A 26,056-nucleotide genomic window follows, 5' to 3' on the forward strand; every position below is an offset into this window, starting at 1 on the left:
ACGTATAAGACCTCAAGTGTCCTATGGATGCTGTGTGCCCCAGGAGAACTCCTGTCACCTCCATGAGGTCCTGCCACCACAAAAGTGCACAGCTTGGATCATCAGAGGAAACAGCAGACAGGCCCACACAAAGGGACACTACAAGATGCACTCTTCAAATGGCCATGACACATACAGACAGAGCAGCCCCAGATTAGAGGACATGAAAGAGACAGGGCTAGGGAACGTAACAAACCAGGCTGGAGTCTCTTAACTACAAAGGACATTTTGGGGACAACTGGAAAAATCTGAATAATATCCTTAGATTAGATAATAGATGATATAATAGATATAGTAATATATACGATGTAAGCTATAACCTATAATAGATACCGTAATAAATTAAATAACGTCAATGTTAATTTCCTGATTTTTGAATCGGACAGTGGTTATGCAAGACAATTCCCTGGTTTCAGGAAACACACATTGAAGTATTTTGGGATTAAAAGGTATCACGGCTACAACTTACTCCAAAATGGTTCAAAGGAAAAGTTCACTGGTGCATACACAGACATACTCTCATAGAAAGACAGGGAAGGAGGGAAGTAGGGAGGGAGGGAGTCAAGAAATGTACTAAAATAGTAACGCTGGGGTATCTGAGTGAAAGTTATTCAGAAAAATTCTCTGTATTATTGCAATTTTTCTTTAAATTCAAATTATGTCTAAATAAACACTTTTTAAAAATTAAAGGAGAAAAAAACGAGTCCAGAATCCCCCCTCCCCGCACCCTCCCCTTCCTTAGCAGAGTGGGGAGAGAGACACAGTGGGGACCTACCACAGCGGGGACCTACCACGCGGGGACCTACCACAGTGGGACCTACCACAACGGGGACCTACCACAGCGGGACCTACCACAGCAAACTCATCTCTGTCCAGGTGTCCGTCCTTGTCAATGTCACTGAGGTCCCAGACCTGCAAGGGAAAAAGCAGCAAGGCTTACTGGGGGGAAGTACTACGGCTTACTGGAGTGGGGGAGATACCAAGACTTAAGGGGGGAGAATCAAAGCTTAGTGGGGGAGGTACTGAGACTTACTGAGAGAGGTACTGAGGCTTACTGATAGGAGATACTGAGGCTTACTGATAGGAGGTACTAAGGCTTATGAGGGACGGGGGGAGAGAACCAAGGCTTACTGGGGGAGTTACTGAGGAATAATGGGGGGAGAGTACTGAGGCTTACGAGGGGAGGGGTATCATTCATGGCTTACTGGGAGGGAAGTACCAAGACTTATGGGTGGGTGGGAGGTACTGAGGCTTACTGGGGGGAGGTACCAAGGGGCAGGGAGTACCAAGGCTTACTGGAGGAGGTACCAAGGAATACTGGGGAGCAGGGAGTACTGAGGCTCCTTGGAGGGAGGTACCATGCATGGCTTACTGGGGGGGCAGTACCAAGAATTATGGGTGGGGGAGGAGGTCCCAAGCCTTACTGAGGGGTAAGAGCCCATGTGCAGCAAGTGAGCCCACCTGACTTCAGATTCTGAGTGCATCCCAGGGGTAAAATGAGGCAATCAAAAATGCATTAAGAACCAGTCTGTGGGTTCTCTGAAAACAAACATCCCCAATGAAGTCATGTCAGTTCCTAGGTCCTTTCTGACACATTACGGCCGTTTTCTCTAACAAACGTTCATGATTATGATCACACCCCCCCTGAGTTTTCCTTCATCGTCTTACAAAGAAATCTTAGTGAAGGTGGTTTGGTTTGGGCACAGGTGTTGCTCTGGACACAAGACACCCGACACACACACACCCATCAGCCCCCGCCCCCATTCTTCATGCACAGGGCCGTGGGCAAGTGATTGAGCAGGTCTGTGGTGTCTCATTTCTCCCATCATTGGATCGTGCAGGAGGTACCGTGGAATGTGCTAGACGCACCTAGCACCAGAAGACCAGGCGGGCAGGTATGGGTTCCTAGAAAAAGGCTGCGTGCCAAGTTTTCTAAAGCACAATCAAGGCACCAGCTTTCTGACCCAAGTGAGCTCCCCAGACAAGCCAGCCAGCCTGACTTGGCCAATACTGGGCACGGCACCAGTGCCCAAGCTACGCGTCACCCCAGGGGTCTACCCGAGATGCTTCACATGCTGGTTTCCCTCCCCACCATCATCAATCACCAGGGACTTCAGCCCAGGGACATTTCTCATGTGAGTCCTCCTCTCCACCATGCCATGTCCTTGACTCAGGTCTCTCGAACGCTCCAGAGCCTCCAACTGGCCTCCCTGCCTCTAGTCCTGTCCCCAGGGTTACCAAAGGGACTGGTCTAGAATGAACTCTGAGCCCACCCTGTCCTGCTGGAAGCATCCAGTCCCTGCCCCTCCACCTGGCACAGAGCCCCCAATGCCCTTAGCAGGCCCTGCACCCCAGCCCAGCCTCCTGGGACTCCACCTTGACCTCTAGGGACACCAAACTGTCCCCAGCCCCCTTAAGGTACGGAAGGCCCTTTTAAAGGTGCTCCGTACCAGGCTGTGCTTTATGTCTCTTTTCCATTTAGGAAGCAAAGGCTCTGGAGAGTCACTTTCCCAAAGATACAGCATATGTGCGGGGGGGGGGGGGGGGGTAGGGGCGGACGGGAGGGGCGGAGGGGGTGTCGCTGGACAGGAACAGGCCTCCTGCCTCCACTCTTCCCCGTGCCCAGGGCTTCCCCACTGACATGGGGCCGGAACATTCTTTGTGGGGTGTCCTGGGCGTTGGGGACCAGCCAGGACCTCATTCCCTTCTCTGTGCAACCCTGGGTGACTTATCAGTCACTCTGAAGACCCCTGTTTCCTCATCTGGAAAATGGGGGAGACACCATGCAGAACAGGTAGTTGCAAATAAATACTCAATGACTTCATTCATGCGAAGCCGTAGAACAGGGCCTGGCACATACTAAGTCCTCAAAAAATAAATATGAGGATCTTAACCATCACTTATTTATTCGACCTCCTGGACTTTATCTAACTTCATCCCCATCTTCCCAGTGCTCAGCACAAGGCCCGTCCCACTGGCAGTGCCCGCAGGGGCCTGGGGTAGCAAGGGTCACTCTCAGTCCTCCCCTCTAGGCCGGCAGCTGCAATCCCACCCACACACACATAACAACCATCCCGAGTCCGGAGCAGGGAACTCAGCACAGAGACAGCCATGTGGAACCAGGCTTTGCGCACAGAGCAAACACCAGGGCCCTACCACAAACCTCAAAAACTTGTATTTTTTGAGTTGTATTTTCACTTGGGAAAAAAAAACTTGTATTTTTACTTGGAACAAAATTGAGACTTTTTGGTTTTTAAAGGAAACACATAAAATTTTTTCTGAACTTGCAGGATTGAAAGTACCTTTACCTTAACGCAGAAAACAATTAAAAACTGGAAAAAAAAAAAAGCTATAGACATAAGCTACCACACTTCTCCCTGGAAACACAATGGAGAGGGGGAGATCCCAGATCGGGTTCAAGTCCCACCTCTGCCCATCCCTGGGCCCCAGGCAGTGAGTTCACTTCTGAGGCTGCCCCTCCCCCCCGTGTGCGACGGGCCATAACAGCACCTTCCCACAAGGTGGGGAGCACCCATGAGCCGTACCCTTGAGGCCGAGCCAGCCTGGCTGCAGCAATTGCTCCAACCACGTTGGCTCCCCCGATGGAGCGTGGCGGGGCGTAAAGCCTAGTGAGTGTCTGTGGAGAGCGGGCACAGGGCCGGCAGAATTCAGTGGCCCTGCAAGAGGGGAGGGAACCACTTACCCTGCCCAGGACATCAAGAGGCAGCTTTGAGTTCATGAGGACGGGCTTGACTTTGTCTCCAGAGAGCAAGCCATTGATGGGTAACAGGCTTTCAAAAATTCCATCGAATTTCGCCTTTTCTTCCACCTAGTTAGAAATAGTCTGAGTGAGTACAAACGTGGGCCTATGGGAGAGTTCCAAGGGAGGTGTGACTGGAAGCAGGCGAGGGCCCCCCCACCCAACCCCCAGCCTCTCCTAAATGCACAGGATGGTCTTACAGCAGCTCGAGGGATCTGATGCCCTAAAGGAAAGTGCTCTCCGGCCCACGGATCTGGCAGCCAAGGTCAACAGGAAAGACAGGACCTGGCCACAGGGGCTGCCTAGGAGACAAAGGTCGCCCCACCTACCTCCTAGGGCAAAAGTTCTTTAAGACGAAGAACTAAAACTGGGGATCACGCTACAGAACTAAAGAATCAAATGTAAAAATAAACCAAAGACTGAGCAACTAATTATCCAAATCAGCTTCAAGCTAATACTGAGCAACTAATTATCCAAATCAGCTTCAAGCTAATAAGTCCTCTGTGTATAAGAGTAAAAGAATAAATAATAAAAGTGCCTCATGAACAGAGTGAAAGTCTGGGCAGGACTTACAGAGCAGCGGCTGTGAGATATGACACGTGGGCAGTGTGCAAAGGGGGCTGTTGGTGAGGAGGGTCTGGGCAGGGGGCCTGCAATCTGCCACCTACGGACACAGAGCCCAAGGCGAGGGGAACTAGGGGCTGGCAGACACCTCACCACCCACGCTAACCACATGCTGGAGCCACTGGGCGCCCTAGTTAAACACCCTCAACAAGCGTCCATCCACGGAAGAACAGAGAAGCAAAATGTGCTCTATCCATACAAGGGAGTTATCACTCAGCCTTAAAGAGGAAGGAGATTCTGACATACGCTACATGACAGCATGGACGAGCCTGGAGGACATCATGCTGAGGGAATAAGCCAGAAACCATGGACAAATACTGTCTGACTCCACTAATGATGAGGTCCATAGAGAGATCCAACTCACAGAGACAGGCAGTAGATGGTGGGCGCCAGGGGCGGGGGGTGGGGATGGGAGTTAGTGTTTGACGGGGACAGAGTTTCAGGCTGGAGGTGGATGGTGTGACGGCTGCACAACGATGTGAATGTACTTAATGCCACTGAACTGGACACTTAAAAGTGGTTAAGACGGTGAGCTTTATGTGATGTGTTTTACCACCATTAAAACAAACAAACAGAAACCAGAAGCCCAGTCACTACACACAGGAGTCGCTGTGAGCGCTGAGAACCCCAACACCCTACCCTGGCTGCTTGGAGCGTCAGGGCTCCTCCTGCTCATCTGTCAGGCTCGCTGACAGGGTGCTCTGAGGAGTCCAGGAACGTTCCCAACAGAGAAAAAGACTTGGCACTTCAGGTGTGTCACAGGTTCTCTGAATGGCATCTCCCCTGAAAACAGCCGACCCACCCCAGCGCCACGCCTGCCCTGACTCCCCTTGGCGAGGGAGGCCTCCACGAGGCCCCCGCCAGAAAGGGGCCAGAACGGTTCAAGGAATAAGATCTCTTTGGTGCCGTTTTCCACCACAAAGCAGCCCTTTTTCAAAGTAGGCACTGTGCAACTAGATGATGGACAAAGAAAAGAAGCTCTTTACTACTGTGATCACAACTAGCAAACTGCTCCATTGCTCATGGAGGCGACTTCACCACTCCTTGGTCACATGAATGGCCTCCTGCTCTGTCCCCACACAGACGCCCCCATCATAACCCTTCCAAGGAGGGAACAGACCGACTGCGTAAAAACAGGCCAGAAGCACTTGGCAGGGAGTGCGGTCTTTATTTTGTGGCAAGACTGTTATTAACGGTGGCATTTAAGCCAAATACAAGTGAGGAATGCGACAATCCCCTTAGAGTGGGTGGGAGGGCAGAGGGCTCCCTATCTGGGGGTTCCCTTAGGAGAAATGCTACACTTACTAGAAGACACCACTCACTTGTTTTTTCTTTCTTGAAGCAGTAACACGGCCTTCTAGTCCTAACATCTCTTTCTTAAAAAGTTTATGCGCCGAGAGAAGCTTTTCAAAAAGCAACAAGAGCATCAGAAAGGTAAGAATACCACGTGAACTAGCCGAAAATGAGAGAAGGAGCAAAAGCACGCTGGAGCTCTTGTGAATTCTCACAATCTCTCCTCTATTCTGATTAACCAACCCAAGCAGCACAAACCACAGAACATGACCTAGAAATGCAAGATTTCAACTGTAAAATTTTCAGAATACAATGCCTGAAATTTAGCTGACTGCCTTCGTAGGCAACACCCAGTGATGGTATAAGGCCACAGCTATTTCAAAGACTTTCATTTGAAAAAGTATTTCATCCCAACGCTGTGGCACACTCACTCGGAGACAGCAGGTGATATAACCGGCCTATGCAATCTTTGGAATAGCATCGTAATGGTCAAAAACAACTGCACGTGAATGACAGCCGAGGGGTGCCACCCCTGTCACTTACCCTCACAGCCCAATGGGCCTCTGCAGAAGGCGGCGTGACCATCAAAGGGCTGCTGGTGTCGTGCTGGGAAAAAGAGAGAAACATTCTGCCGTGGCTCGCACAGAATTAAATTATAGGAGGACGTGTTTCTAGAAAGGATACACATTTCAAAGTGTTTTCAAAACTGGGGAAGACCTCAAAAAGTTACACACAGAACAAACATAGGACCCATCAACTCTTCTCGTAGGTGTGCACCCCAAAGAAGTGAAAAGAGGTGTGCAAACAAATCCTTGTACATGAATTATTATGCCCATTGGCAGATGAACAGATTAAACAAAATGGGGTGGGCTACACAATGCAGTCTTCTTCAGCCATGAGAAGGAATGAAGCACTGACACAAGCTACAGCTGGATAATCCCTTACATTAAGCTGAGTGAAAGAAGCCAGATGTATGGTTCCATGAAATGTTCAGAACGGGCAAATCCAGAGACAGAAAGCAGAGTAGTGGCTGTGAGCGGCTGGAGGTGAGGGAAACGGGGAGTGATTACTTAATGGGTACAGGGTTTCCTTTTGGGGTGATGAAAATGTTCTAGAACTAGACAGAGGTAATGTTTGCACAATATTGTGAATGCACAAAACGTCACAGAATTCTTCATTTTAAAATTGTTAATTTTAGGTTATATGAATTTCATCTCAATAAAAAAAGTGAAAGAGAAAACATGGAGTGAGAGAGAGAGAGTGTGAGCTAAACAGATGGTGGGATAGAAGGTGAACTTGAAGGATTTTGACACTTACAAATTTAGGTGGCGGCATGCTCAAATTCAGATTGCTCAAGGTAACTTCGTGGCCACTCTGTGCACAGGCCACTAGTCTCAGTGCAACATAGAAACCCTGCAAATCCAAAACAGGGGGAAGTGTAAATCCCACCCGCCGTCTGCAGCAGAGAGGTTGTGGCAACAAGCTTCAGGGAAAGAGGGATTTCAGCTCACTTCACCAAGGCAGACTGTGTGCGAAAGTCACAGCGTCAAGTGGAACGGGTCTCTCCCCGGGAATACTGTTTAAATGAATACTGTGTTTCCCCGAAAATAAGCCCTAGCCGGACCATCAGCTCTAATGCGTCTTTTGGAGCAAAAATGAATATAAGACCTGGTAATATATATTATATTATATTATATTATATTATATTATATTATATTATATTATATTATATTATATTATATTATATTATATAATATAAGACCTGGTCTTATATTATTGTAAAATAACATAGTAAAATAAATTATATAATGTAAGACCAGGTCTTACATTAATTTTTGCTCCAAAAGACACATTAGACCTGATGGTCCGGCTAGGGCTTATTTTCAGGGAAACACGGTATGCTAAAACGGACTTAGCCCATTGCATTCTGAATGCTGTAAAATTTCAAATGAATGTGTTTTCAAAAATAATGAGCTGCCAAAACTTAGGAAATGCTAGACTCTCTAAGTAGCAGGCTTAACATGTTTAAGATTATGAATTATGGTTCATATACATGACTTTTTAAATATGGTTTGGAACAGACACTGCTCTTTAGGAATTTACACCCGGGATTCACTGTGATCCCCTTGGTCTCGATGGACAGAGCATCCTCCACCCTCCCGTCCCACCCCCCGGTGGCCCCACGTGGACGTCACCTCCCACGCAGGGACCAAGGACCTGAACGACGCCATCAGTGACCGTGGCTCCCCCCGCCTTCCTTCTACCCCTGAACTGGCCACACCACAGGCTTAGTGGACACATGCAGCATCGCCTAATTTAATTGCTCAACTGACCCAAGAATATAGAATGCTTTAAAGCGATAACCACAATTACGGTTTTAAAAAGGTCGCCAAAGAGATAAACAGCCTTCCTCAAGTTGATGTCCAAAAAACACTCGCGTAAAGTGTAGAGAAAAGGGGATGTAAGTAAGTTTAGGGGGGGCTGCATTAGGCAAAGTGAACAGGTTTCTTCCCCCCAAGGCTGCGCAGAACCTGGCACAGGCAGACACACAGCGTGAATCTCAGGAAGGGCGGAGCAGCGGCTCACGGCTGTGGGTCACCAGGAAAAACATCCCCTGGAATGTAGTTTGGAGAGAACTACACTGACCTAAATTAAAATATGGCCATTTAGAATCATTTGTAAGTTCTATAAATTTCCCTTTATAGAACATTCTTGAAATGACACAATGACAGAGAAGGACCCAGCGATTGCCAGGGGCTCCAGTGACTCCAAGGGCAGTGGGAGGGGATTCTCCAGGGGGCTGGGCCAGGTGTGTGTCTTGTCTGTGGGGGTGCTTCCATGAATCTATGCAAGTGATAAAATGACATAGAACTACACACCCCAAAAACACCCAAAGAAGTGCAAGGAAAACCCATCAGCTCCGAGTAAGGCCTCTGGTTGGGTGCTGCTTCTGGCTCTGAGCACGGTGCCACGCTGACGTAAGCTACTCTCACTGGGGGAGCAGAGGAAGGAGGCATGGGAACTCGGAACTACTTACGCAACCCCATGTCAGTCGGAAGTTATTTCAAAATAAAACGTTTTGAAAACATTTCAATCAATTGTAAGCACACAAAATATGAAAAGATACGCTAACCAGGAAAGATGGCTCCAAGTATTCAAATAAAAAACCTTTATTTCAAAAGGAAACCTTCCCATTTTCACAATTTGATGGCCGCACTTTTGTCTAATTGCACGTGTCAGTGGCATGAACAGGAAGGGAGCACAGAGGTGGCCAGCCTGGGGGCTCTGGCCCGGCCCCTCCACTTGCTCTGAGCATACGTGTATATACCTGTTTGTCCAAGAACCCTTTACCTTCTGGGTCAGCCAAGTCCCATATCTGCAGAAACACAAAAATGCTTGTGAGTGCAACCACTCACTGCTCACTACCCGTTTATTCACAAAACAGGAGCTGCCACTGCTGTAAACGGGCCGTAAGGGTAGGCCAGAGCAATCCCAAACTCAGAACAGGTGAATGACCTGTGCCCTCCCTCCCCCCAGGGCACACAGGCAGTTGGTGGCAGAGCCCCGAGAACACCCAGGCCAACAAAACGACATAAATCCATAAGCTGTCAAGACCCCGTAAGCACTCAGGCCTCTTGTCTGCTACCCAACAGCGGGTGATAGCTGCCATCAGAGCATGTGGGCCCACCAATCACAGCCCTGAGAGGCTGGCAGTGGCCCGCCCACTCCCCCAGAAGGCCCATCCTTAGGAAGAGGGGTCTGCACAGGACAGGGGGACCCCGAGGGCAGCCGCAGAAATCACCCTCGGTCTTGATGTACCTTCCCAAGGATAATGTCTGAGAGCCCAGACTTCTTTAGAAAAAGTGCAGCTTCACTGGCCCCAACTCGCCCTGTGTACGCTGGGTCTACCTGCAATGGAAGAGGGACACTGAGCTGGAGCTTCAGGAAATGGAACTGCAGGTAAGGTAGCGCCCACCACACTGACTGGGGCTGATAATCCAGAGAACAGAAGGGACCAGAGGCTGGGCGGGGCTTCAGGGCTGGGCTTTCCGGGTCCCTCACTCCCTAGTTCCATCCAAAAAGATACCGGTGAAACTTACCTGCTTGTAGTAAGACTCATATAACGGATTTCCAGTGGGAATCTGTAAACAAAACCACAGATACTGGTCAAAAGTGGACACACTCCCTCTAAACAAAAACCACATTGTCCCCTCAATTTTGTCATTACCAAAATATACAATAGTGAAAAAACAAAAGTTATGCACTTGAAGCATCCTCTATACACAGACTGCTGGTGCGTTTCAGACACAGATACTGTACTTACTGGATTTAGAAAAGGAAATGCTAATGCTCAGTGAGCCAGTCCCAAACCCTGCACCAGCAATGTGGTTGCTCAGGCAGTAGTGCAGTCCCGAGGTGATGTCCTTGAGCTGAACAATGGATTCAACGTGTCTGGGAGCTCAGAGGAGAAAGACACCCTTATCCTGTGAGATTGTTCTCTGGCTCCAGAATCAGAACAGGAATCTCTGACACCCTCATGAATCACCAGACACACACAAGCTTCAGACCGGTTTCCCCACCCCAGGTGTCACCCCACCTGTTACGGCAGGGACTGCAGAAATGCACACTGCCTGGCCAGTGACCACTCCTACGTTGGTGAGCAAGACGTTCAAAGTCCTCAGCTCAAGACACTCCACATTCGGGCCATCGGATCCCTGAGACAGAGCTTTTAACAACCTCATCCAGTGTCATGTGGCAAGTCGAGGTCACGCTTGGATCCAGCCTGGCTGGCAGCCGAGCCCTTGCACTTCCCACCATGTCCAGGGCCTCTTTTCCAGCGAGCCATCCCCAGTGGTGAGGAGGGGGCACCTAGGGGAAGTGGCAGCGGGGAAGGAATTAAGCAGCCACGAAGAGGTGGGCTATAAAGGTTGACACACGTTGGTGTTTTACTGGGTGAAGACAGGAAAGCAGTACATCAACCTGCTGCTGATTTTGTGAGCAAAGGAAAGTGCAGACGACACCATTACGTGTATGGTCATATAGAAGAACAAGTGTGAACACAGCTAAAGAGAAAAAAGGGAAAGACGAGGACTGGATGAGGGATGGGATTACAGTGCTTATTAAAATGTCTTTGAATGCTGTCATGTGATTTTTTGTAATGAATAAGCCTGCAGGGAGGTACGTTCCTGTTACAGTCACTGAATTTGAACCAGCACAACACTTGCATACACTATGCCGTAAAGAGTCATTTCAGGGTAAAAATAACACGCAATTACGGTCAGCTTCTCTAGAGGACCTCAGCACCTGCCAACATATAAAGAAGTGAAAGTACCGAAAACAATACCCAGACAAAATAAAAATAGAAGAGCATAAAGATCTGAAAGAGGAGACAGGAAAATCAAAACAAAGAAAAGGGGGAAGAGAAGAGATTCTGAAAAGGCAGAAAACGCTAAACAAACAAAAAACTAAGCAAGAAAGTCTGGAAGGTGAGATGTAATGGCTTGAGAAAAGAAAAAGGGACGACACCGGTGAGGATGAAGAGGTAGCGGGCTGCCCAGCTCCCTGGCCAGCGTCACCCTCCTGCCCAGAGCTTGACACGGTGGCTGGGGGAGGCTGTCACCCTCAGCTCCTTACAATCTTAGGTGGCAGCGTCGACCATCGCACCTTGCGTGACCTCATGAGTTTAAAACTCCAAATGCTTTCAAAACACATGTCCCCAGAAGAGTAAGGCCGACACAGGAAGCAAAGTCAGGCAAGCCGTTTGTCATCTGTCAGTCAGGGTGACAGTGGCCGGGCCCAGACAGCACACCACGTCCCACTGACTTACTGGAGTGGAATGCACAGACCCCAGAGGCCCCCACTTTGAGGACAAAGGTCCCCTTCCCACCAACAATCAGGGTGGCGCAGGTCTGAAGTGCATTTCCCCTAGGCGTTTTTTAAAAATCTCACGGCAGGCAAGCAAGGTTTCCAAGTTTCTGTTGAGTCCGGAGAAAAAAATGACGGTATTTGGGGCAAATAAATAACAACAGTCTCAAACTTCCCAACTGCTTCTGAGCTACAAGATCCACAAGAGAAACAAGACCCTGAAGAGTCCGGAAAAGCACCGGAAGCCCCAGACCCCAAGCTCCGCCCCTCTGTGCTGAGGGTTCACCTCATGGACAGGCGAGGGCCAGACATTGATCCCAAATGATCGCAATTGCCGGGAAAGCACAGCGCGGGCCTCAGCCACTCCTCTGCGACTACAGGAATCAACTGGCGTGGGCTGGGACAATGAAGCAGGAAGGGGGTTGGATTTAATTACACATACTTCAGCTACTGCAAAGCAGAAGGGGGAAAAGAAGGGAAAACACCAGGTCTAACTGGCACTTCCTCTTACTACACTGCTTCCTTACCGGGACGATGGAGTCACACCTGCAAGCTGCCCGAAATGTCAATGCAACAGAGCTGAAGACACACGCTGCGAATGCCACGAATCCCCCAGTGACGGGCAGTCTGTGTGGCCCAGCTCCTGCAGAGACCTTGGTCACAACCAGCTGGCTGGTGTGGGCAGCATCTGCTAGAGGGAGTGTTACAGCTGCTGGTACAAAGCCCTCTGAGATGCCCGCCCACGTCTGACCCCAAAGCGAGCCCAGGGCCAAGGCAGAAAGGGAACGGGCCAGGGAACAAGGCTGTCACTGTAAGAGACTGCAGAGGGCTAGGTGATGGCTTCAAGAATGGAAGCGAGAGAGGCAGAGCTGGCCTGGGATAGCATTCTCTTCCACCAGCTGTTTCACTAAAATGCCATCTTCGGCTTGGCAGCATCTGAATTATTGGGGTTCGATAATTTTTGATTTGACCTTCTTTTAGTTGCTCTTCATGTCTTAAAATACTGAGATAACATGAAAAGTTCTGTGGCCTCTTTGTTCTATCCTCCAGCAATTTACAAGTATGGGGACAGGGAGGGGGCACATTGGAGAACAAGTTCACATCCTTCTGTTGGGAGGGCTTTAAAACCCCACAGTTAGGGGAGAGGCTGCAAATTTAACACCAGAGAAAACCAGCTTGAGAGGAGGCACAGCAGAACCACTTTGGGGGGAGACTCTCTGAGGACTGGGGTTCTAGCCACTCCTAATTCCCCAGGATTGAGTCCACCTAGCTCTGAGCCCTGCTTTCATCCAGGGCAGGACTCCTAAATCTTTATGCCTGGAACCAGGAGAATTCCCAGTCTGCTGGAAGTATGTTCCCTCGTGCAAAACAAGGCAAGGATCGCTGACCTTGCTCAGTTAAAAATGGCATTTTTAAAGCAAATTTGTCTTCATTGTAAAACTTTTCTTTAGAAGAGTGTCTATAATTCCCTATTCTGACAAATAGTGGATCACACTGATTGAGCTCTTTTAATCCTCCCAACAATGCCATGAGCAGGTAGTATTGTAGCCCCAATTTGCATATGGGGAGGGTAAGGTTACCCAGGATCACAGAGCCAATGAGTGACGGAGCCCCGGGGTGCCCAGGTCATGTGGCCCTAAGCCACTGTGCCCCTTGCAAAAACAGCCCTGGCATGACAGAACTGGGTGTGAGGCCACAGCATGGCCCCTCATGCATGTTCACCTGGGAAAATGCACATACGTGGTCATGTGCTGGTGTATGATTCAACAGATGAGGTCAAAGTACAAGACTCAAGACAGACTTGAGAATATACACTGACTTGAAATGCAGCCTGCCATTTCCCCAGGAAAACCGAGATCCCATAAGGGCTGTTTTCCAATGCGGTTGCCAAGTTTTGCAGGAAGTTAGGAATCTAACACCAAAAGACATGCCGGGTCTGAGTTCCCATGAGGAAAACCAGATGCTGATGCGAAAACAGGGCCTGGAGAAGTGCTCACTTGATAATCCTTATATGTTTGCCTTCCACTTAGAGTTAGTTAGTTCCCCTTGCTGCCTGCAGAACCAACATCTCAGCTGTGTGCACGGCCACATTCTGCAGGTGAGGAAACTGGGACTTAACTCATTATCACTCAAAAATCATCAGGAAACGGGGGCATCCTGAACCTTCCTAGAACTGAGAGCTCTCTCCAATTGCCCAACTAGAGGTTCCTAAACCACAGCTAAGGTAAACACGACCGAGAGATGGAGAATAACTGGACGCGAGAAAAAGCTTTTAGAAAGCTCAAGGAAAACGAGAGACATCCCAATTTAAAAATGAGCAAAGTATAAGGGAAAGGCAACTCAGAAAGAAGAGATGCCGCAAATGGGGGGAAATGTTCAATGTGTGTACTGCAAAACCAGAACAAAATGCCAGTGTTTGCCATCAGGTTGGCAAAGTCCAAGACAGGGTCTCTGCAGGGCTGGCCAAGGAGGAAATACACGTCAGGCCCTGCTGGTGGAAAGATAAACCAATCGGCCACTCTGGAGGTCCACACAACAACATGCAGAAAACGCGGATGCCTCCCATCTGCAGGTTTAACTCAATTCCTACTAAACTCCAGCAAAAGTCTCTGTAGACGCTGGTAAGATTACTCTAAAATGTAAATGGAAAGGCAAAGAAACGAAAATGGATAAAACAATTCTGAAAAAAAAAGAATAAAGAGGAATCACTCTACCTGATTGCAAGGCTTGCTATACAACTACAAAAATCGAGCCAGTGAGGTAATGATGGAGGAACAGACACACAGAGCCATGGAACAGAATAGAGAGCCCAGAAACAGACCCACACTGATGTGGCCAACTGACTTCTGACAAAGACGCAAAAGCCACTCAGGAGGAAAGACGCCTGTGTGACAAATGGTGCTGGGACAGCTGGACATCCAGAGGAAGAAAAGGGGCCTCGACATGAGTCTCACACTTTACACAACTCCAAATGGGTCACAGACTTAAATGTGAAACTATAAAAACTTTAGGAAGAAAAATAGACAATGTTCAGAATCAGGGACTGGACAGAGTTCTTAGAGGTGACACCAAAAGCCTGATTCATAAGAGGAAAAAAAGATCAATAAACTAGGTCTCATCAAAATTAAAAACATCTACTCTGCAAAGGCCCTGATAAGTGGATGAAAAGACAAGCTACAGACTGGGAGAAAATACTTGCAAATCACATATCCAACAAAGGACTAGTCTCCAGAATATATAAAGAATTCTCAAAACTCAACAGCAAAAATGCAAACAGTGCAAAGAGAACATGGGCAAAAGACATGCAGGGACTTTCACCAGAGGATATGTAGATGGCAAATAAGCACATGAAAAGGTGGCCAGCTCTTTGTTAGCCATCAGGGAAATGCAAACTAAACCGCAGGGAAATGCCACCCCACATCTACCAGAATGGCTAAGATAGTAACACTGGTGAGTGACACACAAATCAGACAGTTCATACATTGCTGGAGGGAATGGAAAAAGGTCCAGTTACTCTGTGAAACAACGCGGCAGTTTCTAAAGAAAAAAAAAAAGCGAGAGAGAACAAAACATACGACAATCACTCCACCCAGGCAATGTCTTGGGTATTCTTCCAGAGAAATGAAGACATGGGTTCACATACCATCCCGCATGCAGATGTTTACCGCAGCTTTCCTCAGCATCACCCAAAACTGGAAACACCCCAGACCGCCTTCAGCGGGTGACTGGTCCCGTGGAACACTACATGGCAATGAAAGGGAGTGCACTGCTGATACAAGCAGCAGCCCGCAGGCATCTCCAGAGGCTTACGCTGAGTGAAAAGGCCGACCTCCAAAGGTTGCGTCCTGTAGGGTTCCATTATGTAACATTATTAAAATGCTGGAATCATAGAAATAAACAGATGAGCGGTCGCCAGGGGTTCAGGAAGGGGTGAGGTGGGAGGGAAGTGGGAGCGCCTATAGAAGGGCAGTGGCGGATCCCTGTGCAGACAGAACTGTTTGTTCTGCCCCAGACTGTAGCACTGTCATGTTTTGGTTGCGACAGTGTACTACAGATGTCACCACTGGCGGCAGCAATGGACACGCTTTGGTTGATTGGTGTAGTACGGATCTGTAAGACGTTCCTACTGGAGACAAGGGGGGAATGAATACACAGGATGTTTCCGCATTATTTTTTACAAGTGTAGGTGAATCTACACTTATCTCAAAATTTAAAAATAAAAAATAAAAAAAGACTTAAAAGACCTCACAACCAAACGCAAGGTGACATTTTTAGACAATCAGAGAAATGTAACTATGGATGGGTATCGGACAGCACTAAGGAATTACTGTGTAAGGTGTGACGTGGCCCTGAGGTTATGTAAAGAAAAACGGCCTTAACTGTTTGAGATGCACATTACAATTTCTAAGATTACAAAAGCCTCCGAAATAAAAATGAACACGGGGAGATGCGGAGACAGGTGCAAAGAGGTTTACAAAACATGGGTCTCCATTGTAAACGGGTGGGGAGTACCTGGGAGCTCATGAAACTCTTCCTGAGATTTTCAGTGTTTAAACTTTTACTGGCAGATCCTAAGGTACAAGCCGCTTCAGGGTCAAGTGTGGTCAACAAAGAGCAGCTTTACTGAGTCACGCTTCTGTCCAACAGTAAAAGCTAACATTTCTTTAAAACACACAGGCAGGGCACACACGTATGCATGCCCCCCACTACTGTAAGGTCTCCTCCTGAAAGGGATCAGCTATGCAGGACGGGAAAGCAAGAGGGTTCCATCCGTTTGCCCAGCTGGAGGGCGGGGCTACAGGTGACAGTGAAGGGCTGGAAACCACTGAGGACCGGTGAAGCCAGTAAGGAACTGCTGTGTCTCCACTGAACGGAAAAGCACACGGCAGGCAGTAAAACCAGAACGGGCAGAATGTTTATGAGTGGGGTACGATCCTCAGATATCTGTCAAGTGAAAGGGAGGGCAGCAACCAGCTCCCGCAGTTATGACCTGGCTGGTAAGCACGAGGTCATCAAATCCATGTGGATTGAAATGAGGCGGGAAGGACACCACGTGCTAACAGGGATTCCAACTGGCGAACCAGCTTCCTCCTCGTGGCTTTCTGAGCTCTCCAGGGTTCTACATTAGCACACGCCGCTTTTGTAAGTAGGACAGAAAAGGGAAAGAGAAGCACAGGAAGAGGGATCTCAAGGAAGATACAGAGTTCTGCGCAGGGACCCAAAGGACCACCACGCTGAGGGACCCGCGGAAGACGTGTGTCCACCTTTCCACACAGGACCCTGTCCCACCTACTCAGGGCCGGCACGGTGACATGACACGGGGTAGTTCTCACGCCCTCCAGGAGAACCAAGAGCAAAAGACCCACAGCTGCAAGTTTAGACATGCACTGAAATGTCACTGTGAACAAGACCATTGAAGGGCGTTCAGGGCCGGGAGCCATGAGGAGCGGCTGGAAAGGCTGGGAAGGGGACAGGAACACAGAGTCGAGGTGTGAAAGCTGCAATGCTCCCAGGAGACCCTCCCTCTCAGCCCCGTCTACCAGAAATGCAAGTGAGGGAGAAACAGAGGTCACCCGACACACTGCCCTATGCAGGATGCAGCACCGCCATACAAATGTGGACTCGAGTCCTACCCCACAACTGGCATGCTGTGCAACCGTGGGGAGTGAGAGCAGCCTCTCTGTGCCTTGATTTCTTCATCTGGAAAAAACGAAGGTGAGCATCCCCACCATCGGAGAATGCCACAGGATGAGCGATGGTCAAACACTGACTGTCTCGAGTCCTGTCCTCTCCCTGCTCACTCTCCTTCCACCCCAGCTCCGTGTGCAAACATGTGCTAGTCCCAGAATGCACCCCCCAGCCCGGTTCCACTTCAAGCCACTGCCTCCCCCTACCCTTCACAGAAACTTCCTGAAAGGGGGGGTCAGCCCTTGGATTCACCAGTTCTCAACTCGTGGACTTGTGAATTCATTTGTTCTCTCATTCAGCAAACACACTGAGCTCATACTGCGGGGACGCGTGGAAGACACACACTGTGTGGGAAGGCGCTCTGGGGCTCAGCAAGGGGCGGCAGCGTGAGCCCACAGCTACAGAGCAAGGGGGCTCCAGGCGGGGTGCCGAGGGCTATGACAGCGGGAGGCGCGGCCAGGGTCCCCAGAGCCTGGGCGAGGGTCAGGGGTGGGCAAGGTGGGTTCCACAGCAGAGGGGCAGGCAGGGACTCGGGGTCACTCGGCATGGTGTCAGCCAGGCAGGAAGGGTGGACACAGTAAGATGACAGTGTCTGTCACGCCTCGCTGAGAAGCCAGGAACGTCATCTTGAAGGCAACCTGAGCAAACGTACACATGAGGAGGTGACCTGAACGTGCACTCAGCTGGCAAAAGGGGTGACAGGAGGGCAGAGAGAGCCAGGCGGGAGGGATCAGGGAGAGATGGTGGCAGCCCGCCAGGAAAATGAGGCCTAAGGAACGCAGTGATTCACTGTGTGGAAACATATGGGGGGTGGGGGAGTAGCAGTTCACCTTTAAACTTGTTTCTCTGAGGTGCCCTACGGGGGCATGGAGGTGGAAATGTCACTGCCATTCCAGCAGTATACACTGAGCGCCTGCCTGGTCCCAGGCACAGGCCTTGGGGAAGGTGCAGCAGCGAATAAGGGGGACCCCCCCCCCAGACTCAGGAGCTCCTGCTCTTCCAGGAGACCGGCATTAGAAATGACAACACACACAAAGAACCACCACCTGCTGTGACGAGAAGACAGGACACACACCTGTGAGGGCAGGGGGGCAGCCACCACCCCAGCTGAGGCTGCCAAGGGCACAGGGCGCAGAGGCTGCGGGGCAGCGCGGGAGCTGGACAGGCCCCCAGTGCGAGGGACGGAGGGACACTGGCAGGAAAACACCGAGGAAGGGAGGTCCGGGACAGACGGACAGGCGTGTGCGCTGGGGCGCAGGGTCAAGTGCAGCCCCGCGGAGGGAGCTGGCGGATGGGGCTGGAAGGGGCTGGGCGAGCAGGAGAGCCCCGACCTCTCCCAGGCAGCCTGGACGGAGCAGGAAGCAGATGCCAGCCCTTCCTCCTGAAAATGCTGCTTAAGGTCCCAAATGGCCCGGGCATCCCCACAGCCCAGCCTGGCTCCTCCAGGCGTCTCAGAGAACAGCCCTGCTCCATTGTCTTTCCTTCCTCTACACGAGGGGCCAGGTGCTGAGCAAGGCCCTGGAGAGGCGCCTGGGGGTGATGGCTCAGCACTAAGGGCCCCTACACAGCAGGGCACCCACCACACACAGCGCTCCCAACTTCCCCCAAATATGCCCTGAACCTTCCCGAAATTCCTTTCCTTCATCAGCCACGCCAGGGTTCCAAGGTCCCTGCCACCTTCTGAGCCCTGGGCCAACATGATACCGCCCCTTAACAGAGGACCCTGCCCAGAACCCAGGTCGGTCCCTACCAAGAACTCTCAGACCCCCCCGAGCCAGGTCATGTCAGCTCGCTCCTCCCCACCGTGCCCTCTGTGGGCGGCACCGCCAGCCTCCCAGTGCCCACTGCTCTTCTGGAGCCTGGGGGGCCTCTAGGCTCCAGATTACCAGGTGAGAAAAAACCCGGCTCTGCTGCCAGAGCTGAATGTCTGGTCCGGGGAAAAAACGCACACAGAAGAGCAAGCTCTCTGGTGGGGACAGGGAGAGGAATGGAGCTTCGCCCTGCCAGGGACGGGGGCGGAGGGAGGAATTAGGTGGGCAGAGCAGACAGGGCTGGCCTGCCCACCACGCCTCTCTGCACACACCTTGGCCCAGACCTGGCCCCAGCCTCCCAGCTCAACCCTGCCTTCTCCGCTTCCCTCTCCATTCCTTTCCGTCCAGCACATGGTCACTCCCCGCTCAAAAAGATCGTCCGCGATAGCTGAAGGACTGTGACGTCCTGCCCTTCAGCCCAGCCCTCGATGCGTCCCACAGCCACCTCCTGCCCCTGCTGGGCTGACTTCACTCCACACACTCACATTCACCCATATACACATATACTCAGACACTTTCACACACTCACACACACTCACACATACACAGCCCTCAATCCCCACCTTCCTTCCCACTCTGCTGAACACACTGTGCACTTTTCACCCCTTATCTTGGCACAAATTATTCCCTATGCCGGGGGAGGGGGGGTCGGAGATGGGGGGGTCTGCCTGCTGAAGGCCAATTACCTCCCAGCATTCCTGCTCTAAGAAGCCTCCAAATTCCCCCCGATTAAAACAACTCTCGGGCCGGCCCGGTGGCTCAGGCGGTTGGAGCTCCATGCTCCTAAAGCCGAAGGCTGTCAGTTCGATTCCCACATGGGCCAGTGGGCTCTCAACCACAAGGTTGCTGGTTCAACTCCTCTGAGTCCCACCAGGGATGGTGGGCTCTGCCCCCTACAACTAAGATTGAACAGGCACCTTGAGCTGAGCTGCCACTGAGCTCCCAGATGTCTCAGTTGGTTGGAACGCGTCCTCTCAACCACAAGGTTGCCGGTTCGACTCCCGCAAGGGATGGTGGGCTGCGCCCCCTGCAACTAGCAACGGCAACTGGACCTGGAGCTGAACTGCGTCCTCCACAACTAAGACTGAAAGGACAACAACTTGACTTGGAAAAGTCCTGGAAGTACACAATGTTCCCCAATAAAGTCCTGTTCCCCTTCCCCAATAAAAAAATCTTTAAAAAAAACAAAAAAACAAAACACAAGTCTCTCTCTCTCACACTCCCATAGCCCCAAACTTGCAAAGGGGCTGTAATGATCACCTCCCCCTACCTTTTCAATTCCTGCGGGGTGCAGATTTCACATCAATTCTACCTTGTGCACTGCTGGGCCCATACACAACAGGTCTTCGGAAAATGTTTGTTCACGGAATGGATAAGATTTAGGTGAAGCCTGAGGAGGGAGAGGGTGAGAGGGGAGCAGAGAGGCCAGAGCCCAGGCATATACAGCTCACCACTCAGCAGCAAAGGGAAGACAGGCCACGAAGCCTCACTGGGCCTCAGTTTCCCCACCTGTAACGTGGGAAGACAGCAGTCCCCGTTCATCTGCAGTTTCACTTTCTGTGGTTTCGGTCACCCACACTCAACTGTGGTCCGAAAATGCTACATGGAAAATTCCAGAAATAAGTAATTCATAAGTTTTCAATTTTGCGCTGTTCTGAGTAGCATGATGAAGTCTTGAGCCGTCCCCACTTCGTCCCGCCGGGGACATGAATCATCCCTTTGTCCAGCATGTCCACGCTGTACACACTCCCCGCCCGTTAGTCACTTAGCCGTCTCAGTTATCAGACTGACTGGCCCAGTATTGTAGAAAGTCACCTCATTTTAATAATGGCCCCAAAGCACAAGAGCAGTGATGCTGGCAATTTGGACACGCCAGAGAGAAGCCGTAAGGTGCTTCCTTTAAGAGAAATATGTGAGATATATATCTCACATATAGCTATACTTCACATATAGGGTTTGGTGTTCTGTGCAGTTTCAGGCATCCTCTGGGGGCCCTGGGAAGTACCCCGCGGGATAAGGAGGGACACTGTAATGTCGTGCCACGCTGAGCATTACTGTAAGCGTCAAATGAGACTACGAGGTAAAGCACAGTCTACAACAGGAAGCCGTTATACATCTATCATTATGGTGATTCTTCTTGTTACTATTGAGCCAGAGGAGCCCGCTTTATTTACAAAGAATCAAGGGGTGGGGAGGGAAGGCAGGCAAGGCTATCCATCAATCAGGACTGCGCTGCAGTGTCCAGTCCTGGTCCTTACAGCCTGCCACACCAAATGATCTCTGCCAAACGATGAACCAGCACCCCAAACGCTGGCTATAGTTTTCTCTCCTAACTAGTTGGCGGAGCTGCACCCAACAACCAGGACAGAACAACCTGTTACCAGTTCTCAGTCTCAGTCGCCAATTTTTTAAAACATACAATTTCACACACAGTAGGTTAAGTACGAGTAGTTACCTATAAAAAACCTACTTATGTGGCTGCGAATTAAAGGATATTTTCTAGTGGCTAAAAGTCAACCAAAAAAATTAAATCCATGGGCAGCCGGATGGCTCAGTTGCTTAGAGTGCGAGCTCTGAACAACAGGGTTGCTGGTTCGATTCCCACATGGGTCAGTGAGCTGCACCCTCCACAACTAGATTGAAGACAACGAGCTGCCACTGAGCTGCTGGAGGGGCGGCCAGATGGCTCAGTTGGTTAGAGCACGAGCTCTCAACAAGGTTGCCGGTTCAATTCCCCCATGGGATGGTGGGCTGTGACCCCTGCAACTAAAGATTGAAAACGGCCCCTGGAGCTGAGCTGCACCTTGCACAACTAGACGGACGGACGACTTGGAGCTGATGGGCCCTGGAGAAACACACACGGTTCCACCATAAAATTTAAAAAATAAATAAATAAAATAAAAACAGCCTACTGGAAGATGAAAGCTAAAAAGAAATTGCTAAGTTATTTGGAAAAAAAAAAATGAAATCCACAAAGTCAAACGCCAACACTAAAAGCTTGGCCTGAAAGGAAATGCTGATTTCATCGGCCTGGTGTGTGAGCAAGTGAAGTAACAGCGCTGGCTCGCAGCACGGCGAGCAGCACGGCGAGCAGCACGGCAAGCAGCACGGCAAGCAGCAGGCTCCCTGGACCCACTCAGCAGCCGCGGTGGCGGCGGAGCCCTCTGAGCCCCTCTGGAATCCTCTTCTCCATGGGTAAAGTGTCCAGATGGAGGTAGGGGTGCCCCGCAGGCCCAGAGGCCGCTCTCCTCTCTATCCAGGAAAACACCCCCAGGGAGAAACGTTTGCGATTCCACTTGGGTCTGTGGGGTTCTGGGACCCCCACTACAAACTGTGCCCTTTCCATGGTGGGGGATGGAGAGGGCTAGCCCACCCCCACAATTTTACATTCCCAATTAAGTAGTCTCCATATGAGGGCCTTATCACCAACAGTTTTTGTCCTGTTTAACCTTTCCCCTTTACAAACAGTCTGAGAGAGCATTTTCTTATTGCACTGGAAACTGTAAAATTGAAAAGCACATCCTATGTGGATTAAGAAAAGCCAATTTGCAATGGATCCATGTAATGATTGACAGGAACGTTTATTACTTTCACCAGTAAATCACTGGTCGAAAGAGAAGCCCTTCCCACACCCTCCTAGAGCAGCAGAGAAGAGTAAACGGGAGCCACAGGGGAGGGCTGGGGGCTTGGCACCAGGACGCTGGTCAGTCACCAGGGAGTGGGTCTAGGCAGGCAACACTCTGCCATGTGCCTGTTTCTTCCCCAAGAGACAAAACACCCTGCAGATCAACTGCCGTCAAAGGCAGCCACAGAGACAGACTGCACCCGGCTGCCATTCCGAGCGTGCAGTAGTCAATCAACAGACGGTTATCATCTGCCTGCCTCAGGGGCTGGGGACGCAGCAGGGACAGAGCTGCCCCTGCCCTCCCAGGGGCCCACTGTGTGGCACCCACAGGAGAGAATCATCCAGGCACCCCCACCTCCCTGGGAGGCCTGAAAGCCGTCATTTCACCTCTTGCCTTCTTAGTTTACTGGTTCAGACACGAGCATAGGCCCGACGACAGTGACGGCTCCTTGATGATAAACAAAGTGGGTATCCAACCACACTCCCTTACTTCCCTGTGAGACCTGCGCACCAAGTCTCTCCCAACACCGTTCTGGAAGCCCCTGGGTTAGCAGTCAGGGAAGGAGAGGAAGGTGTATGGATGGAGGGAGGTCTGAAAGGCCGCCTCCTGTAGTGAGTATATCAGTCCTGCTGGAACAGAAGAGGGAACAGAAAGAGGGAGGTGCAGGAGCCTCCGCCTCCTCTCCAGCCCAGTGAAGGGCTCCCACCCACGCTGCGGGCATTTGCCACACTGTGTCTGTGCCCAGCTACAGAAGAGCCCATCTCAAGGGCAGGGCTCAGTTTTGTTCCTCTCAGGCTGGCAGGAGGCGCTCAGCAGACAGAATGCGGGCTGCTTCCCGACTGTGCCTGAATGTGGGGTGTCACCTGGCCCAGACGGCCTGCTGCAAGGTGGTGGGTCTCGTCTCAGCTGACACAGCCGCCCACCTGGCACCACCCCCCTGGCAGGCTTGTCTTGTCCTGATGGCTACACACACCACACCAGCTTCTTTATCCTGCTTCCTCCCCTACTTGGAGGGCCCCTAGCCAAACAGCCAGCCCCCTCTGCTCTTCCAGGAAGAATCTCAGGCCAGGGCGCTCTTTGTCACCACCTGCCCATGTCACAGCAAGGCCTGGGCATTCCCTGCACAAGCAGTCAAGACAATCGAAACTTGTCACCTGACTCCTCAAGAACCTGGTAGCTGCTCACTGCCTCCCACCCTGTGGACCCGCCCTCCCACTCAGCCATTCATTCAACAAATGAGCAATGAGACCTGGCGTACAAGGACCGTGAGAACAGGCACAGCCCCCGCCAGTGTGGGCCGGGCATAGGTGGCGGGGGGGGGGACACCGTCAGTCAAATCCCAAAACAAAGTTACCCACTGGTATTTGTAAAAGCACAGGGCATCCCCACCAGCAGGAACAGCGAGCCTGGGAGACAGTCTGTCGGGAGGCTTCACCTGACCAGCCAATGTACCAGCTGAGATGTAAGAGTACAGATGAACCCAGAGATGAAAGGGAAAGAACATTCCAGAGAGAGGCAATAAGTAGTATGTGTGGAGGCCCTGAAGCAAGAAGGAACATCACCTGAAAGAAGGGCCCTGGGGCCCTGAGCAGAGCGAACGGGGAGGGCAGATGTGGAAGCTGCAGGACACAGGTGTGCCACATGCTGGACGGGCCACAGGCCTGGCCCAGTCCACAGACAGTGGCGGCCCGGCTTCCTGGCGCCACCTCTGCCTGCTTTCAACCAGTGTGTACGCGAGAGCTGGCTTCATATCAGCCAGCGCGAAATATAATCAGTAAATCAATTCCACTATCAAGAATCCCACCCAGCAGGCAGAGCCAGACAGAAATTAGGAGATAGCTGTGTGTTGGTCATCTGTGCCCTCCATTTCCCTCCAACGGCTTATGGCACTAAGCGCTGGCACGACCATGGCAGGCAAAGCACCTACGCGGGAGCAGACTTTTGGGCCACACAGCAGGCAGGTCTCCCTTCCTCCCCCACGTCTGTCACCAGGCACTCTCTGGGCAAGCAGACACCATCCATGCCTTTTGTCTCAGGCCACTTTATAGGCCAGGCACAGACTCGAGTGCCCCATTTACCAAACCCTTCATCCTAAGTCACCCAAATGAAAAAGAGGAATGTGGACCCCAAAGGCCCAGCCCCAGCCTCGCACTTGGCCCTTTGAGCTGGAATTCTGGCTTCTGTGCTTCTGCTTATTCTGTGTTGCCTCGAGGAGGCCACTCCTCCCTCCCTTCCAGCGTCCCCCAGCCCGGTCCAAATACCCCCTTCTCCCTCACGCAGCAAGTCATCACCCCTCCCCCCAGCTCAGGCCACCCCTGGCCTGAGTCCTTCTAGGACCGGGACCCAGTCGACCCTCTTTGTGGGTATGGCCCACTCATTCTGCATCAGCCTGGAAGCACAGAGCACCCACTCGCACAGGGAAACCTGCTGATCCCTCGTAAAGACGATGAGGGAGCCTTTCCATGTCCCCCGCCTCCACCTTCCAATGAGATTAAAACAATAAAAAAAAAATGTAAACAAGTGATCTGCTCTCCACCAGACTCCACAGTATCTAGTGATTAGGTAGCACAACCAGTGTTTAAAACAAATGAGCTCTCACACCCTTATAATGCTTGGTAGCAAAGAAACAAATCAAAAAACATTTCCAAAACAGGCAACTACAGAGCAATGCAGAGCCCAGACCTGGGTCAGAAGAGCCATGTTTGGCTCAGCGCTTGCTGGACACAACCTTTCTCAAGCGACGTAACACCTCTTGGCCTCAGTTTACCCTTTATAAAGCGAGGACGAGACCGACGGGGGCGGGGAGAGTCTGGGGGCAGAAACCGAGCAATCCAAAACGCATTTTCTGCTCCGTCCGTGGCACTGCGTGCTGAGGCCTTCCTGGACCTCACGTATGGGATCCTAACCTCCTCGCGGCACCGTTCTCACAGCACAATTGCATCGCCATGGGCCAGACCTTCTAGTGCCTGCTCATTTCCTTAAATCTGTGTCCCCTCCTTAGAAACTCAGTTTCACGGGGCAGGGCTGTCCTCAGGTTCACTGCCACCTCCCCCTGCCCAGTAGCGCCCCACAAAGAGAACATGCCCAGTAAATATTTGCTGAACAACCGGAGCGATACACAAATGAGCACAATGACAGCCCAGCCAGCCCCCCGCGGGATCCTGACACTCCACTGCCGAAAGGCAGTTATATACAGTTGTTCCCAATTTGCAGATGGAGAAACTGAGGTGCAGAAAATACCGCAGAGCTGAGGGCATTGAAAGAATATCTGGGGACCCTAGCACTGAAATACAGGAATCCTGGCACACAGGCACTCTCAAACGGTAATGGGCCCAGAGTCTTCTCCGAGG

General features: G+C 51.1%; 1 protein-coding gene across 16 annotated transcripts in view; it reads right to left on the bottom strand.

Annotated features, from left to right (window-relative positions):
- Positions 1–26,056, bottom strand: part of EPS15L1 (epidermal growth factor receptor pathway substrate 15 like 1) — an 87,979-nt gene that overhangs the window by 57,179 nt on the left and 4,744 nt on the right. For 8 of the 16 annotated variants that reach the window (XM_033133422.1, XM_033133427.1, XM_033133423.1 and 5 more), the window contains exons 2-9: positions 9,817–9,858; positions 9,536–9,625; positions 9,045–9,092; positions 7,034–7,129; positions 6,260–6,322; positions 3,743–3,868; positions 888–951; positions 831–841 (exon numbers count right to left, since the gene is read on the bottom strand). In XM_033133422.1, coding sequence (XP_032989313.1) covers positions 831–841; positions 888–951; positions 3,743–3,868; positions 6,260–6,322; positions 7,034–7,129; positions 9,045–9,092; positions 9,536–9,625; positions 9,817–9,858 — 540 coding nt within the window. Of the gene's footprint in view, positions 1–830; positions 842–887; positions 952–3,742; positions 3,869–6,259; positions 6,323–6,661; positions 6,741–7,033; positions 7,130–9,044; positions 9,093–9,535; positions 9,626–9,816; positions 9,859–10,313; positions 10,420–15,224; positions 15,427–26,056 lie in introns of those variants that run through there. The other 8 variants (XM_033133424.1, XM_033133425.1, XM_033133428.1 and 5 more) reach the window with 4 other exon arrangements.

Source organism: Rhinolophus ferrumequinum, chromosome 18 (assembly GCF_004115265.2).
Source record: "Rhinolophus ferrumequinum isolate MPI-CBG mRhiFer1 chromosome 18, mRhiFer1_v1.p, whole genome shotgun sequence".
Taxonomy (NCBI): domain Eukaryota; kingdom Metazoa; phylum Chordata; class Mammalia; order Chiroptera; family Rhinolophidae; genus Rhinolophus; species Rhinolophus ferrumequinum.